The 18,236-nt window shown below is 45.6% G+C and overlaps 1 protein-coding gene across 3 annotated transcripts in view; it reads left to right on the top strand.

The window, feature by feature from the left end:
* Nucleotides 1-18,236, top strand: part of dachd (dachshund d) — a 152,296-nt gene that overhangs the window by 76,638 nt on the left and 57,422 nt on the right. For 2 of the 3 annotated variants that reach the window (XM_056289223.1, XM_056289222.1), the window contains exon 4: nt 5,622-5,774. The exons of the other annotated variant lie outside the window; for it this stretch is intronic. In XM_056289223.1, the coding sequence (XP_056145198.1) occupies nt 5,622-5,774 (153 nt within the window). The remainder of the gene's footprint in view (nt 1-5,621; nt 5,775-18,236) is intronic. 3 annotated transcript variants of the gene reach the window in all.

Consider the following 18,236-nt stretch of genomic DNA (forward strand, 5'->3'; position numbering starts at 1 on the left):
TGAGTCAGGTAATAGCGAGCGCTGGTTTGATGGACAATTAGCACGTCAGCGTTGAGCGGATGAGCTAGCCCTCCGCCGCTTCAGGCCGCTCCAGAATAGCTCCAGTATGTACCGGGTAATTTGATGTCATCCCCCCCCCACCCCCTTCCAGTCCACCGCTTGTCATAAGGTTAGTGCGCTCTGTAATTGATACTAAATTTGTCGTGATGCGACTAGCACAGTTGAAGCGGCGCAGTCTGCCCAAGTCGCGTTGGTCCCGACCGGCCGCCCGCTTCGTCGCCGCCGTGCTGCCGCCAGTCCGCGCATAAAACGAGGCGTCCATGCTCACTGGCGTGGAGTGTCTCCGGCCTGCTTCGCCCTCTCGGCCGAGAAATAAAGCGAGTTTCCGGGGCTGCCCACGGAGCAGCTGGTGCCCAGCAGACACAAAGGCGACACAAGCGGATGAGCGCTGGTAGTCAGATTTCTTTTTTCTTTGCTTTTATTTATTTTTTCTTACATTGCTGCCAGAGAAAGCCGGGAAGTCCATCTTTTGTGTGCTGATGTGAAGTTAATCTGATTTTAATTTAATTATAGCAGTTAGTTGCGGAGGGCAGAGGAATTGGGGTGTTTGTTGTAAGACTGTTCTGACATTGGCGCAGGTATGGGGCAGCTAGCATGTTAATTAATGATGAAGATCCTGACAATATGCAGAGGCATGACAGTGTTAAGCCAGTCGGCTGCTGCTTCCTTTGCATATTAATAGATCCTTCATTATTATTTAATATGACAGCTGCTCCAAGGGCTACCATCAGACCTTGTCTCTGTTATTTGCTGTTTTGTGCTTCCCCGTGTGACACCGCCACGCTATTCTCCATTTGTTAGACTGTTCCTTCTCCTTTCTGTGGGTTTTCTGACTGGTGTGCCTCTCTGCATGCAGCCTTGATGTGCTGTTTGTTTTCCGGCCAAAGGGATTCTGTCTCGGCCGCGCGTCTATATCGGAGAAGTGTCTGAATCCAAAGGTGACTTTGAAAGAATATATGAGACAGGATTGTTTTGTTTGCATAGTAATGAATGCAGATTAGCATTGAGGGGGGAATCGGGTCCCGTCGACGTTTAGACTTCTAGTGGCTTAATGGACTTGTTGCTGGGGCGCCCACATCTCCCTGGCTTCCTTATTACATCCACCGTAGCGAGGTGTGTGTGTGTGTGCGCGCGCGTGTGTTTATGCGGATGTGTAAATTGATCTGGCGAAATGAAACAATTATCAGAGCAAAGGCTTCGATTTATGGAGTCCGTACATCTCACAATCAAAGCGCGGCTGGGGGCCGAAGTCGGTTTGATAGATGGAAAGCGGAGGGGAGATCATTCCATCTGTTTGACAAACGGAACCGATCGATATATTTTCCTTTATTTACTCATGAAATACATCCCATCAGAACCGTCAGCTGCTCCTGCATAGATTGACTCCATAAAAAAATAGATGAAGGGGGCGTCCGGGTGGCATGGCGGTCTATTCCGCCGCCTACCAACAAGGGGGTCGCTAGTTCAAATCCCCGTGTTACCTCCGGCTTTATCGGGCGTTCCTACAGACACAATTGGCCGTTTCTGCCGGTGGGAAGCCGGATGCGGGTATGTGTCCTGGTCGCTGCACTATCGCCCCCTCTGGTCGGTTGGGGGGGACTGGGGATAGCGTGATCCTCCCACGTGCGACGACCCCCTGGTGAAAGTCCTCACTGTCAGGTGAAAAGAAGCGGCTGGCAACTCCACATGTATGGGAGGAAGCATGTGGTAGTCTGCAGCCCCCCCCCCAGGATCGGCACGGGGTGGAGCAGCGGTCGGCACGGCTCGGAAGAGTGGGGTAATTGGCCGGATACAATTGGGTAGAAAAACGGAGGAAAAATAAAATAAGATAAATAAAATAAAAATAAAGATTCATCTGCCTAAGTTTACTGTACAAAACATGGCGAGAAGGTCTTTAGGCCGGGGGAGAATAAGTTAGCGAGAAAGTTCGGGGCGCGTCAGACGGCACGGCGGTGGGGGGGGGGCTCCTCCGAGCTGCAGCTGATTTGTGTGTTTGGAGGATTTATCACACAAACAACCCAGAGGTGATTTCAATATTTACTGGGCAGTCTGTTCTGCATACGTCTCATTTGGAAAACAGTTGACTCTTGGCCATTATACACAAATGAAACCTGACCTTCAGGCTGGGCAGAGGCCACATTCATTATGTGGAGAAGAAGAAGTATCACCTCTTTTTTTTTCTTTTTTTTTCCTCTTCTTCTCCGCCGAGGCAGTGGCTTCTCTTCCCCCTGCTGTTGCCTATGCATATGGAACAGCGGCGAGGGCCCGATGCAAACGAGGGGGCTCCTACCTGACATGATGTATACTGTACGTCAATATGGTCCCGATGTATTTTAAGATGCAAACAAGCCTTTAAATTATATGCACTTCCATGTCAGCGGCTCAGAGTGACTCTCACCATCTGCCTATCAGCTGGGAGGGAGGGGGGCTGCACAATCAGGTGTGCCGGTGTGTGCGTGCGTGTGTGTGGGGGTGTGTGTCGCACTTCGGATGTATCCGTTTGAGCCACGTGTTGGATTTCTACCTCTCCTTGTACTCGTGTCGTCTCAGATGCATGGCTAATAGCGGCTCTCGAGTCTCGAGTCCCCATCACTGACATATGACAGCTAAGTGATGATAAACGCAGGCGTCAGCTTGTTCCGTGTCAAAGCCAACGCAAACCTGTGTATCATGCCTAAGCCGGGTGGGGTAAGAAAAGAGAGGCAGATTATATACTGTACCGTAGATAGGAGCGCTTGTTTTAACGGTCCCCTCCCTGTTTTCTCATCTCTCTTCTTTTCTGTGCGCCGGGCGTCTTTGATGGTGTTGCTGGGGTTGGCGAGGAGGGGCTCGGCCCGGCGCTCCCCTGAGATGAGGCGGCCTAGAGGAGCTTTAGTAGTATCTGTCCCTGCTGTTTAAGACCTGCCTCATGAATAAAGATTTCAGTCACGTCCAAATCACCCACAACCGGTGGAACTCGCACAATGACAAACCCCTGGTTTATGATATCTGCAGTGGCCCTGCCACTGTGTGTGTGTGCGTCTGTTGCCTCGCACTTCCTGAATCCAGCCTGGTTCATGTACACACCACACCTGCCGTCAAACCACCAGCGGCACACAGCATCGATTGTCTCAGCTTTAAAAGTCAAACTCGGGTGTCGGCGGCTATTTTCCTCACGCATAGGTCACATCCATCTGTAAAGTGGCCTTCACGTTTTAAACAGACATTTAACAGTATTTTAAAAGATGACCACCTTTATGACATCAAAATATGTCATTATTATTATTAGTATTAGTATTATCATTATTGTTGTTGTTGTATTATTGTTATTATTATTATAAGTGGTAGTAGTAGTAGTAGTAATTGTAGTAGCAGTAGAAGGCATAGTAGTACTAATAATAGTAGTACTAGCAGGAGTGGTAGTATTGTAGTAGTAGTAGTAGTAGCTGTAGGGGTTGTAGTAGTAGTAGTAGTGCTATCATTAGTTGTAGCAGTATTACTGGTAGTAATAGTACAAGTAGCAATTGTATTAGCAGTACTAACGGTAGTAGTAATAGTTTTAGTATTACTACTAGTAGTGGTGGTAGTAGTACTAGCATTAGCAGAAGTAGTACTAATAGTAGTTGTAGTGGTAAGTACCAGCAGTAGTAGTAGTATTACGAATAGTAGTTGTTGTAGTGGTAGTACCATAGTACCAGCGGTAGTGGTAATAGTATTGGTAGTAATAGTAGTAGTAGTAGCAGCAGTAACAGTAGTTTTTGTGGTAGTAGCAGTTGTAGTAATTTGGTAGTAGTGTCCCTTTGGTCAGGTTTTGAACACATCAGATGCTGTTTGTAAATCAGAACAAACTTTTTCCTTGTTAGAGATTTGCTAAAAACTCAGCTGAGTTAAATCTATAAGGGACTTTTTTACTGTTTCCAGCATATAGTAAAGTAGAATTTGGGTGGGTTTTTTTTTAGCTTCATCAGTTGTTTCTTTTTCTTGGCACTCGAATTGTTATTGACATTTTTCAGGTTAAAAAAAGACCGGCATCAAAGGTCAACTGAAAATGAAACACAAAATAAAAAGGTAAGTAAAACAGGAAGAGGCGGGGTATCTATCTGCTCAGTCGGTCAGTACAGTATCCAAAGAGTCACTATCAGATAATATTTACATTAGTGGGTGTCTGTGTGGTAAAACCCCGCTTCCCCCAGTAAGACTGAAATAACTCTTAAATCGAAGGTAAGATATTCCTTCATTTCCACCCACTGGTTTTACACACGCGGGATCAGACTCACACCAGTTTCTGCTCTCGGTGTTTGTTACACGCTGCCAGCAAAACGCCCGAAAATGACCTGTCCACTTTTTTAGGGGGTGATGCAGTCAGAAAGACCCTTTTAACAGCGATGCGTCCACATTTCACTGTATGTCATGAAAACCCTTTTTACCAACTGTGAGTCCAGACGGACAAGACTCTGGTTCAAAAACAGACAAATTTTCAGTTATTTTTTTTTTTTTTTGTTCCATCTTTTCTTTTCTTGTCTGCTTCTGTTTTATTGCTGCCCAAGTGAGTTGCAGGGTCAGTTTTGCATCTTGCTGCGTTCATGTCCTTCTTCCAAGCCTGCACCAGCTCCTGACGAATGTGATGGGATGTTAGTGAAAGACACACACAAAAAAAATCTATTTATTCATTTATCTGTTTATTTGGATCATTTTATTTATTTAGTTTTCACACATGGCCCTCTTTCGCTGATTTTGAAAAGTATTAAAAAGAGAATAAAAGCAATATTAAATCCATGGTGGGATGTTTATGGCTTTCCACACGGCGTGCTAAGCAGCCTTGCAAGGCGGCGACACTCAGAAGAGCCGGGTTATTATTAGCAGCTGTCTGGCTATGAAGCATTTGAATACCAGCGTTAGTCATTATTCAGTTTATGTGACAGAGGGGTTAGATTTGATGAATACATTAGACGATATCATTGAGACTGCCTCGATAACTACAGAGCCTCAAGACCCGGTTCTCTGGCACTGACTGCATATTTGACATTACATCTCTTTCTTTTCTTTCTTAATCTCTCTGCCGTTCTTTCATTTTCTTAATATCGCCACTCTCTCGCTCGGTGTGCCACACACACACACCCCACACCTACATTACACTAAGTTTCAGGCACCAACCTCTTGCGTCTTGTTGTGGAATGTGCTGTCGTCTTGGCTCAATCTGTTTCCATCGAGGTACAAACAAGTCAGCACAGATGTGAGAAAACACGAGTTAGTGAAGTATTAGTACAAAATATTTACTGCGAGGCACATGAATCCATCTAGTAAGCACAGAAACCCGTTGCAGAAATATCACCCGTCAAAAGATAACGGGTGAGCTTTGACAGCTACATCATCATCATCATCACCGTCATCACCTTTTCTCTTAGTCTGCAGCATTATTCATTGCATTATATTCAGCCATCCATTTGTTTCTGACACTGAATTTTTGTTTTTTTTGTTGTTGTTTTTTTTTTTTGGGGGGGGTAGACCAGTTGTGTGGAGGAGGTCTCTCTCTAATTGCTGTGCCCCCTCCCCCCTCTCCCCCCCACGTCTCCCGTCCTCAGGCCTGACAGCGGCGGCGGCGGCTGCTGCCAATGCCGCCATCGCCGAGGCCATGAAGGTCAAGAAGATCAAGCTGGAGGTGATGAGCAGCTACCATGGCAATGCCAACCAGCATGGGGTCGACGGCGAGAACGGAGACCTCAGCTCCAGCGTCGGTGAGGACGCCCTTCACACACGCTCGCACAGGCGCACTCAACCGCGTACACACTAGACACTGACGCATGCCAGAGACTGCACACCTGTATGGGCACACAGGCAGCCATGCGGACAAACACACACACACACACACACACACACACACACACACACACACACACACACACACACACACACCAAACATCTTTTTGTCAACAAAGTGGTTGTCAACAAGGGTTCTCATACATACAGCTTGTCTAAAACCAAAGCTCTTCATGTCCTAATTGGTCTGCATTATTGCATGGGCTCTTTTGCTTTTGTCCTTTTTTTTTCTTCTTTTTTTTTCTTTTGGGGCTGTCAGGTAGGTTTCTACAGGATGCTACGTGCTCGTACTGACAGTTCAGTTGCACATATCTACAGTTGACTCAGTGCTACTGTACTGTATTCCCTTTGCAATATTAATATTTTCTGAGCGGTACATTCTCACCTTGGTGAGGTAAATCTGTGTCTCTTTCCAGCGGTAGGATATTCTTTTGTGTTGAAAGAGCAAGAATCACATTCTTAATAGCCGAGTTAAACTGTGAACACTGTTTCCCAGAGCTATCAGCTTTTAACAGGGACTAATTGAAATGCTGTGAGAGCAATGGTTTTTCACTATGTGCCATTTCAATTAATTATTAGCCCTAAAATGCAGAAGGAATTTTGTAATATCACACAGAGCCACTTAGCGTGTTGCAGAGAATGATAATGCACTGTGAGCCCATTTCAAATTGTAAACCGAATGTAATCCCCAAAGCTTTGGTTGCTAAATCATGTTTCTGATTCACTTATTGCACTAAATGGCTTGACTCTTGAATATATTACAACAGTGATACTTGGTAACACAGTGCATACATATATGCATGGGGAAAAAAAATCTCCCTCTCATCCTTTTTTGGGTGGTTTATGTCTTCCTCAAGCTCGGGTCCTCTACCAGATGCCTGAGGGTTTGAGGGTTCTGCACAGTATCTTACTCTTCTGGACAGAGACCTCAGATGTTGTTCCTGGAATCTGCTGGAGCCACTCTCCCAGTTTGGGGGTCACATCCCCTAGTGCTGCTATTACCACTGAGGCTACTGTGGATTACCTTCCACATTCAATCTAGTTCTTCCTTCAGCCCTTGGTATTTCTCTAGCTTCTTGTGCTCTTTCTTCATGATATTGCCATCACTTGGGATGGTTACATCGATCACTACTGCTGTCTTCAGTTCCTTGTCAACTGCCACAATGTCTGCTTGGTTAGCTAGCACCTGCTTGTCAGTCTGGAACTTGAAATCCCACAGGATCTTAGCTCTGCCATTCTCAATCACCTTTGGCGGTGTTCCCTATTTGGACTTGAGGACTTCCAGTCTATTAAGTACAGATGCTCCTGTACACTATCCCAGACACTTGGTTATGCCTTTCAGTGTATGCTTTCTCAGCTAGCATTTTACACCCTGCTACTAAGTGCTGGACTGTTTCACGGGCATCTTTGCACAGCCTGCATCTTGGGTCTTGTCTGGTGCGGTAGACCTGTCTCAACCAATCTGATGCTGATTGCCTGTTCCTTATGCTGCTATGATCAGAGCCTTTGTGCTGTCCTTCAGTCCAGGCTTTTCTAACCACTGGTAGGATTTCTCAATATAAGCCACCACTTCTATCTGTCGATGGTAAATCCCATGGTGGGGCTTAGTCTTCCATGATACCGCCTCTTCTTCTTCCTCCCCACTTTGTCTTCTGCTGCCTGAGGAACTCACTCAGCAGTTTGCCCTGGGGAGCCCTCGTTCTGATCTATGTATGGATGTTGCTTGTTTCATCCTGGATAGTGGCTCTGAAACTCACCAACCCTGGGCCCCCATCTTTTCACTTATCATACAGTCTCAGGCTGCTGGACTTTGGGTGGAACCCTCCGTGCATTGTGAGAGGTTTCCGTGTCCTGATATCTGTGGCCTTTATCTCCTCCTTTGGCCAACTTATTATTCCAGCTGGGTATCTGATAGGTAGGGTATATGTCTTAATTCTTATAGGGCATATATCTTAATTCTTCACATTGAGTTGGCTCCTCGGGACCTGCCTCATTCTCTGAAGGTATTTCGCTATAGCTGACCTCCTTGCTGCCTCCTTGTGGTTCCCAATTCAATTCAATTCAATTCAATTCAGTATTTGCTTTATTGGCATGACATACGTTTGTGTACATATTGCCAAAGCATATAATACAACAGCACAACAGCAACAATGATTATATTAATAGCAACAACAACAATGATTATGATATCAAGTAACAACAATAGCAATAGGTGCCGTCATTTCAATAGCAAAAGGTGCTGTCATTTGTGGTTTCCATTTGCCTGGGTAATACCCAGGTACTTGTAACTGTCCTGTACTAATTCAACCCCTTCAGTCATCACCACCTTTCCTCTTTTTACCACCATTCGACTACGCTTGTCCAGTCTGAATGACATCCCGATGTCATTGCTGCAGATCCTGGTGAGGTGGATCAAAGAGTCAATGTCTCGCTCATTCCTGGCATACAGCTCGATGTCATTCATGTATAGGAGGTGGCTGATGGTAACTCCACTTCTGAACCTGTACCCATATCCACTCTTTGTGATTATCTGACTGAGGGGGTTTAGGCCTATGCAGAATAGCAGCGGAGATAGTGCATCACCTTGGTATATGCCAGATCTGATGACTACCTGTGTGATTGTCTTTGAGTTGGCCTCTAGTGTTGTTTTCCACTGCCGTATTGAGTTCTTGATGAAGGCTATTTGTGTCTTGGCTTTGCATAGTGCCAAGCACTCCAGTAACCATGTGTGGGGCATTGAATTGTAGGCTTTCTTGCAGTCAATCCAGGCTGTGCTCAGGTTGGTTTGTCTAGTCTTAGAGTCTTGGGTGGCTGCTCCATCAACCAGTAGCTGATGCTTTGACCCTCCTGTTGTTCCCAATTCCTGTCTTGAGTTTTGCTCATGTATTGACTCGTGTGCCCTTTCAGCTTAGCTGCTATGATGCCTGACAGGATCTTCCATTTTGTGGAGAGGTAGGTTATCGGCCAGTAGTCTGAAGGTGTTGTACCCTTGTGGGGATCCTTCATGATCAGTATTGTTCTCTCCCGTGTTAGCCAGTCAGCGTGAGACCCTGATGTTAGCAGCTGGTTCATCTGTGTCACCAGGCATTCATGGAGTGCTGTTAGCTTCTTCAGCCAGTAGGCATGAATCATTTTCATGGACTGGTGCAGTCAAACTCTTCATGCTTGAGATTCATTGGATGTCGGCCACTGTGATGATAACTGATTCTTGTTCTGGGATATTGCTGTGCTCTGCTTTTAGGTCAACCAGCCATTTGGCATTGGTGTTGTGTGATGCCTCCTTTTCCCATATACCCTTCCAGTATCGCTCGGTCTCTGCTCTGGGTGGGTCTGATGTTGTTCCCTTGTTGCTCTGCAGCTGGGAGTACACTTTGGATGGTTCTTTGAGGAACAGGCCATTTACTCTTTTGGCTTCTGCTTCTCTAATGTATCTCTTCAGCCTGGCCAGTGCTGTTAGCCTTTGTTTGGCAGTTTCCAGGGCCTCACTTATGGACATCTTGCTGTACTTCTTCAACCATAGCGTGTCTTTCACCAAACCATTTTGCACCTCTGTTAGCTGGCTAACATCTGTCTGGGTTGCTTTAATCTTGGCTTCCAGCCTTCTGTTCCATGGAGGGTACTGTTGGTGACCTGTGTTCTTTATCCTGTACCCAAGCATCTCCAGGATTATGGTTGTAGTGGCATATAGACAAGCTCATTGGTCTCTGTTATGGTGGCAGTCAAGATATTGCATAAGGCTGTGTTCACATCCGCAAGCAGGCTTTTGATGGTACTTTGTCACTGAGTCCTGGAAGCCGACCCCGGGGGGTGACTCTTCTTTAGTCTGGCCATGATTCTCATTTGAACCTCAGTAGCTTCAGCTGTCATAGCTGGTAGGTGTTTTTCAGCTGGTTAAAATCTCTCCTCATGTATCTCCTGCCTACTGGGTGACCATTCAGGGTGCTGAATTGTATAGTCATCCTGTTGGAGCCTCTCCATCTCAAGTTCTGACAGTAACTTCCTTCTCTTGATGTTCAAGCATTGAGCCACTAGCTGCTTCTGAGTCAGTATGGAAGTAGGTCTCTTACTGGTCCACAGTTCCAACGAAGCCCCTCTCCTGGGGTCTGATGTTATAGTAGCGTTCCATCAGTTCGAGGTTCTCAGCCCTTGTACATGAGTGTCTTGTTTTATATAAATATAAACTATATATTTCTTATATATGTTTACTATATATGTGTTTTTACTATATATATATACACTACCGTTCAAAAGTTTGGGATCACCCAAACAATTTTGTGTTTTCCATGAAAAGTCACACTTATTCACCCCCATATGTTGTGAAATGAATAGAAAATAGAGTCAAGACATTGACAAGGTTAGAAATAATGATTTGTATTTGAAATAAGATTTTTTTTACATCAAACTTTGCTTTCGTCAAAGAATCCTCCATTTGCAGCAATTACAGCATTGCAGACCTTTGGCATTCTAGCTGTTAATTTGTTGAGGTAATCTGGAGAAATTGCACCCCACGCTTCCAGAAGCAGCTCCCACAAGTTGGATTGGTTGGATGGGCACTTCTTGCGTACCATACGGTCAAGCTGCTCCCACAACAGCTCAATGGGGTTCAGATCTGGTGACTGCACTGGCCACTCCATTACCGATAGAATACCAGCTGCCTGCTTCTGCTCTAAATAGTTCTTGCACAATTTGGAGGTGTGTTTAGGGTCATTGTCCTGTTGTAGGATGAAATTGGCTCCAATCAAGCGCTGTCCACTGGGTATGGCATGGCGTTGCAAAATGGAGTGATAGCCTTCCTTATTCAGAATCCCTTTTACCCTATACAAATCTCCCACCTTACCAGCACCAAAGCAACCCCAGACCATCACATTACCTCCACCATGCTTAACAGATGGCGTCAGGCATTCTGCCAGCATCTTTTCATTTGTTCTGCGTCTCACAAACGTTCTTCTTTGTGATCCAAACACCTCAAACTTGGATTCATCCGTCCACAACACTTTTTTCCAGTCTTCCTCTGTCCAATGTCTGTGTTCTTTTGCCCATCTTAATCTTTTTCTTTTATTGGTCAGTCTCAGATATGGCTTTTTCTTTGCCACTCTGCCCTGAAGCCCAGAATCCCGCAGCCGCCTCTTCACTGTAGATGTTGCTGGTGTTTTGCGGGTACTATTTAATGAAGATGCCAGTTGGGGACCTGTGAGGCGTCTGTTTCTCAAACTAGAGACTCTAATGTACTTATCTTCTTGCTCAGTTGTGCAACGCGGCCTCCCACTTCTTTTTCTACTCTGGTTAGAGCCTGTTTGTGCTGTCCTCTGAAGGGAGTAGTACACACCGGGGTAGGAAATCTTCAATTTCTTAGCAATAAAGTTAAGACTAGTTTAAAGTTATCTTCATTGAAAAGTACAGTGCTTTTCCTTCAAAAATATGGACATTTCAATGTGATCCCAAACTTTTGAACGGTAGTGTATATATATATATATATTTACTATATATATATATACACACACACACACACACACATATGTATGTATGTATGTATGTATGTGTGTGTGTGTGTGTAGTTTACTCACAGGTAAACTGAATAACGTTGATCATCTCCAAACAAGGACACATGTCAATGGATAGGCGTAAATACCTGAATGACTTTGACAAGGGCCATGTTGTTATGGCCAGATGACTTGGTCTCAGCATCTCTGAAATGGCAAGGCTTGTAGGGTGCTCCCAGTCAGCACTGGTGAGTGCCTACTGACAGTAGTCCAAGCAGGGACAAACCACAAACCGGCGAAAGGATGTTGGGCGCCCTAGGCTCATCGATGCACGCTGGCAACAAAGGTTATCCCATCTGTTCCGAAACAACCGAATGTCTACTGTGGCACAAGTCGCAGAACATTTTAATGATGTTTACAGGAGGAATGTGTCACAACACACAGTGCATCACACTCTGGTGTGTATGGGGCTGCGTAGCCGCAGACCAGTCCGAGTGCCCATGATGACCCCTGTCCACCGTCAAAAGTGCCTACAATGGGCACGTGAGCATCGAAACTGGACCTTGGAGCAGTTGAAGAAGGTCGCCTGGTCTGATGCGTTCTGTTTTCGTTTAGATCACGCAGATGGCGGGTGTACGTGTGCGCCGTTTATCTCGGGAACTGATGACACCGGGATGCACTGTGGGACGATGACAAGCCTTTGGAGGCAGTGGGATGCTCTGGGCAATGTTCTGCTGGGAAACCCTGGGTCCAGCCATTCATGTGTACGTCAATTTTTATACGTGCCACCTACCTAAACATCGTTGCAGACCAGGTACACCCCTTCATGGCAGTATTCCCTGATGGCAGTGGGCCTCTTTCAGCAGGATAATGCGCCCTGCCACACTGCACACATTGGGAATGGTTTGAGGAACATGATGAAGTGTTCAAGTTGTTGCCCTGGCCTCCAAATTCTCCAGATCTCAATCCAATTGAGCATCTGTGGGATGTGCTGGACCGACAAGTCTGATCCATGGAGGCCCCACCTCACAACTCACAAGACTTGAAGGCTCTGTTGCTAAACACAGAGGACCAACAGTATATTAAGCAGGTGGTCATAATGTTTTGTCTCATCCATCTATAGCTATCTATCTATCTATATATATATATATCTTAGTGTGTGTGCGTGTGTGTGCGCATGTGCATGTGCAAGGTGGAGACAGGATGTGACAGGATTTAACAACGCAAAGTGCATGAAGTGTGAGGTCATCACTTCAAGAGAATGGAGCTTGTAAGAAAAAAGAAAAAGCTATAAGTCTGCGAGGTCATGGAAATAAAGATAAATGTGAATACAAACAGCAAGGCTACGGCAATGGAGCTAATAAGAAACTGTTTTATCTTTTTACAATTTAAATTCTAACCTTGAGCTCACAGCCAGCCACGCAGGCTCCCGGAAGAATCATAATTCTGGCGAAAAAGGGGGGAGCGGTGGTCGGTGTGGGCACACGGGCCACGGCGGCATTAGCTCTCTGAGTGAAATATATGGCAGCGACGCCTCTCTGTCTCATCCACAATCAATTGGATTCTTTTTCTTTAATATTTACTCGCAGCGATGAGATGCTCGTCTGCATGGTGATGAACAGTCTGCCACTGGCATTTGAAGGTGACCTGTCAGTGAGTATGGACAAATCTCTCGCTCGCAGAAATGTAGAAAATAAATCATTAGGGGCCCGGCTGGCAGACAGGGGCCCTCTTTCCACCCCCCTCCCCCCTCACGCTCTCCCCGGATTTAAATCAGCCCAGATTTATGATTTGAATTAATGCTTCGTTTGGTCAAAGGAATGGTCGCAGAGACAAATGATGTTTGGTACTGAAGCCATCCTAATATTGATTACTGGGTGTCGCGGCAATCTCTTGTTTATATCAAGCACTCTGCTGTGACAGGGTGGCCAGCAGGAGTCATCCCGATAATACGCGGGAGAAATATGGCCTCCTCTGCACCGCAGGGCCATGAAACACAGCTAGGAGCGAGCTGTCTCCTTCAACAAAGCCCCGGGCCTCCGCTCACACGTTTATTTTAAACCCGAGCATTTTAAGAATTTTACAAAAAAAAACATTAACTGACTTAATGCAAAATCTGACTGCAGAGCTGCTTTCATGTTGGGGAAAAGCGTCTTATCCGGGATTGTTTTCAACCAGCATTTTTTGCCGTTGGGACACCTAAAGCGTGTTAAGTTCTCATGTCCATTATCCCACAGGAATTCCTTGTGAATCATCTGAATGATGAAGTGAAATGGGGATGCAGGAGGGAAGCTGGTTTTGGCTTCGGCCTTGTCTGGCTGGGCTTGCTGTTGTTGACAATGCTGTCCAGTGTTACTTCGTGCTATTTTTAAGAGGGACAGAACACAGCTGTTGAGGAGAAATGGACAAATTCGCTGCAGTCTTTTTTCTTTTCTTTTTTTTATGACATCCTGCTTAAACCAGAACACAACCGCTAACACTTTACTTACACAAAGGATGTGGGCAAGGAAGCTAAGAACTGATAGGACAGTATCAGCATACTTTCAATAATGCAAATGGCACGGTAAAAATTCAGTCAGAAATTAGCTGCTGCGAAAAGCCATTAAAAGGATTCTCCTCAGGCTAAAAAATGCAGGTGCTTCATCTCAATGCTCATTTGAAGCAGATCTCGTATTGTGCGCGGCTCAAAGCCTGAGCATGCCGGCGCCCGCCGCTGAAGGACACTCTGTTCTGTTTGTCGAGTCGGATTGGCTGCTGTCGTCTTTGTGTTGATGTAAATTGAACAGGCTAATGTTTCTCCCACGCATTAAATATTCATCACAATTAGACCTTCCTGTTTGCATCAATGTTATTAATTATAAGGAAAAACAGCCAGTTCAACTCGCCCAGCCAAAATAACCAAACATCCTGTGTGAAAGAGAGAGAGAGAGGGAGGGAGGGAGAAGGAGGGAGGGTGGATAGACTTGAATGTGTGGGTTAGTTAGAGAGAGAGAGATCAAGAGAGAGGGAAGGGAGGATAGATGAGTGTGTGGGTTAGAGAAAGAGGGAGAGAGGTACTGTAGAAAAAGAAATCAAGATAAGGGAACAGAAATTCACGGAGAAAGAAAGAAAAGGGAGGGGGAAGATGGGTGGCCTTCTTTCTTTGATTTTTCTTTACGGTCTTTTTTTTTTTTAAGGGGGGGGGGGCTCTCAACACACAATGTGGTTTGTTCCTAGTCCTCTCAGGAAATACCACAATTACAGATCACAGACCAAGCAAAACACGTGTGGCGTTGAGTCTTGAGGGGAATAAACAGGCCGCCATTCCCTCCCAAACAGTTGACCCCGGCCACAACCTTCATTACCGGGAGAGAAAATATTGTCAGCTGCCCGCTAACAAACACCTGCCAATTTCAAGAGGAGGAATTGCTTTTTTTTCTTTCTTTTTTTTTTTAGGAGTGAAAGAAAGAAATGAAAAAGAAAAATAAGACCAAGTGTTTATAGACCTTAAGGAAAAACGGGAAGAAGAAATAGTGCGGTCTTCTCTCATCACTATCTCACTTTCTTCTCTCTGCTCTCTCTCTCTCTCTGCTCTCTCTCTCTTTCTCTCTTGCTCTCTCTCCCACTCTCTCTCTTCTTTGGCCACTGGGTGCTGCCCTGCCACTCATTTGACTCCTGACTGCTGCAGCTCTAATGGAGCTGAAATCCTGTCTGTAATTAGATATGGGAATTCCGCCGTCATCAGCCAGATGATGCCACGATGCGCCCATCAAACAAACAGTTCACAACAGGAAAAAAAAAGAGATGACACAAAAGGACTCGGCTATATCACATCACAGCGAACTTTACCTCTGCAACCAAACCCCGAGAACCATTAGCGAGCATGTACGTTCCAGCGTCTTGCGTTCCTGCATTCTGCTGCAAATGATCTGAATCCTGCCAACCCTTCTTCCTCCCATTCCTGGCTTCTGCCCAGGTTTCTGGCATGTTCTGAGGTGAGCGGATTGGAGAACCAAATGGATGGACGGGGGGGAGGGAGGTGACAGGTACCTTGGAGTGTTGCCTTTACCGAGAACTGAGAGCAGAGGTTGTGAATGAGATGATGAGGAAGCATCAGTCTCTTTTCCCAGGTTCATCAGGCTAATTTGAACTGTGTATGTTTGTGTGTGTGTTGCGTGTGTGTGTTGTTGTTGCATACGTGAATGTTGCAAATGTGCATGCTTGCGTGAGAGGGAGAGAGAATGGAAGCCGGGGCCTTGGCCCCTGAGAGCAGCCTGGGAGGAGACCACAGCTGTACGCTCCCAGCAGCTAATTGGTCCTTATCTAGCTGTCCCATTCATCTTCATTTTTCACCAATTACTGAGCATTATCTGTGTTCTCAGTTGGGTATGGGACTTAATCCTTTTTGGTTAAGCTGGTGCTACAGCTTGCAAATTTCAAATGGAGGAGAAAGGAGGAGGAGAAAGAAAGGAGGGAGGGGAGGGAGGTGGTGGTGTGTTGGCGGGGAGGGGGGGTGCAAAAGTCATACAAAAACAAAGTCTGGAAACTTCCCATCATCCCTCACTGGTAGGATGCAATCAATAAGCAGTGACATCACATGAAGGAGAGAGAGAGAGGGAAAGAGAGAGAGAGAGAAAAGAAATGGAGGAAATCAATTATTGGCATTATAATTCAAGTCCTTGTTTACAAATGCAGCGGCGTCATTGATTAAGCTGTTCGAGTTGCACTCACCATTATTGACTTGTTAAAACCATATTTTCTCATCATCAGTGGTTTCACGTTGCGGTCACACAGATAACAATGCTTTAAAGGGCTTCATTAATTATTCAGGATGTATTAATTTTAAAGCACAGCAAGTCCAAATTGTCCTGTTTACTCTGCAAACAATGCATGCAGAGAACATCGCTCATACAGAAGGTACATCAAGACGGTACAATCTGGGCCAGTTAGCCTTAATTTTCTGAGATCAATGCATAAATAGGTCCCTGTCTATATGGGGTCCACGCTTGGCCCACTACAGAGCGGGGCGGCGTCAGCCTGGAGACCATGCACTAATTACCGTGGTGCATACAGCCCTGTTGGATCGTATTTGTACCATTTTGGATCATATCAATGCGAAGGCCCACTGAGTCATGGCTGTCAACAGCAGACCGCTAACAAAGACATTAAGACGGTGCAGTTAACCAAACATATTACAGAGGAAATTAAGCCATCAAGCGGTCATCAGCAGTGCTGGGGAAAGTAACTCGTTACATTACTACATTACTGCCGTTAACGTCTTGCTGTGAGGCGACCGCGCTAACCACTGCGCCACCGTGCCGCCCGGACGACCTGGGATGACCCCCAAGGCTGGACTACCCCGAGGCTCAAACCTAGGACCTAGGTTCGAGCCCCGGGGTAGTCCAACCTTGGGGGTCGTCCCGGGTCGTCCTCTGTGTGGCGTTTGCATGTTCTCCCCGTGTCTGTGTGGGTTACCTCCCACAGCCCAAAGACATGCAGGCCAGGTGAACTGGCCATACTAAACTGTCCCTAAGTGTGAATGTTTGTGTGTCGACCCTGTGATGGACTGGCGGCCTGCCCAGGGTGTCTCCCCACTGCCGCCCAATGACTGCTGGGATAGGCTGCAGCATTCCCGTGACCCTGAGTAAGGATAAGCAGTTTAGATTATGGATGGAATGGATGGATGCTGTTAAAAGTACCTTGTTAAATTGTAACATTACTTGTGGAGAAAAGTAATGTGTTAGAGTACTTTACTTTTACTTGAAATGAAAACCCCTTTGACATTCTTTGCACGTTGGTTATATAGTCCAGAAGGTGAGTAGCCTACTGTATGCCTTCCTTTGAATGTACTGACTCTACCAACATTACATAGCCCGGTCTACAGCCCATAATCTGCAACAGGAATGACAGACACAGTATTTCATTTATAGCTAGCTCTCTATTAACGATTATGTTTAGTAAACACAAAATAAAGATACGCACAGTAGATACCAAGGAACAATGTTTTGGGCAGCAGCGACCGAGGAGTTGCCTAAGAACTGTTGCTGCAATCATAAAAAAAAATAAATTTGGTTGCTAGGAAATGATAAACATTCATCGGTTCAAACTGCAAAACAGGACAACCACCCCTCCTTTACACAAGTAAATCAACAAAAAGCTGCGTGCGGTAGCCACAGGACTGTCACATGATCTGCTGCGCTAGACAAAAAACAATTACGCCGCCCCTCTATTTGCAACGTACCATACAAGCAAAAATACACAAAGGCCAATATGCCATATACATAAAGCAAAAACCAGCAACAACACACAAACACCAATGTGCCATACGTATAGCTCAAATAGTCTAGTGCAACGCCAGTGTGCTCAAAGTGTCAACAATATTCACGTATGCATAACGCAATATGCGGGCCTTTTGTGGATCCATATACAAATAATGCTCCAAACTGGTCTACATAGTAACTCCAAATAATAACCTGGTCCCAAATTCTTTACAGCAGAGTCATGGCAGCAGATACAGCTATTTTCCAAATAATCCCATTTCAGCTAGTCAAACTAAATAATACCAGTGCAAATATGTCCTATACACAACTTTCTCATGTGCGTCAAACACGCACACGAAGTGTGTGCAAGCACATATCATCGGCAACTTAAACAACAACTAGAGAGCAAATAAAGTTTACCTTTCAGAAGTGTACATGGCGGGCCTTCATCGCAGCAAAGGTCTTACCTGCATCCTCTATTTCAGTTCTCTGTGCCACTTCATGTTCTTTGGACATCGCTGGCAGTCCATTAAGCCTGTGTTGTTTCATAGTACCGCGGAGGTAGTTTTTATTAGTTTCAACTGTGAGAAACTGCATTCCCCTGAAGCAACTGAAACGGGGGTTCGGTGGTGGACTTGAAGGTGCGTCATCCTTGCTAACA

The sequence above is a fragment of the Lampris incognitus genome, chromosome 11, assembly GCF_029633865.1.
Source record: "Lampris incognitus isolate fLamInc1 chromosome 11, fLamInc1.hap2, whole genome shotgun sequence".
Lineage (NCBI taxonomy): Eukaryota > Metazoa > Chordata > Actinopteri > Lampriformes > Lampridae > Lampris > Lampris incognitus.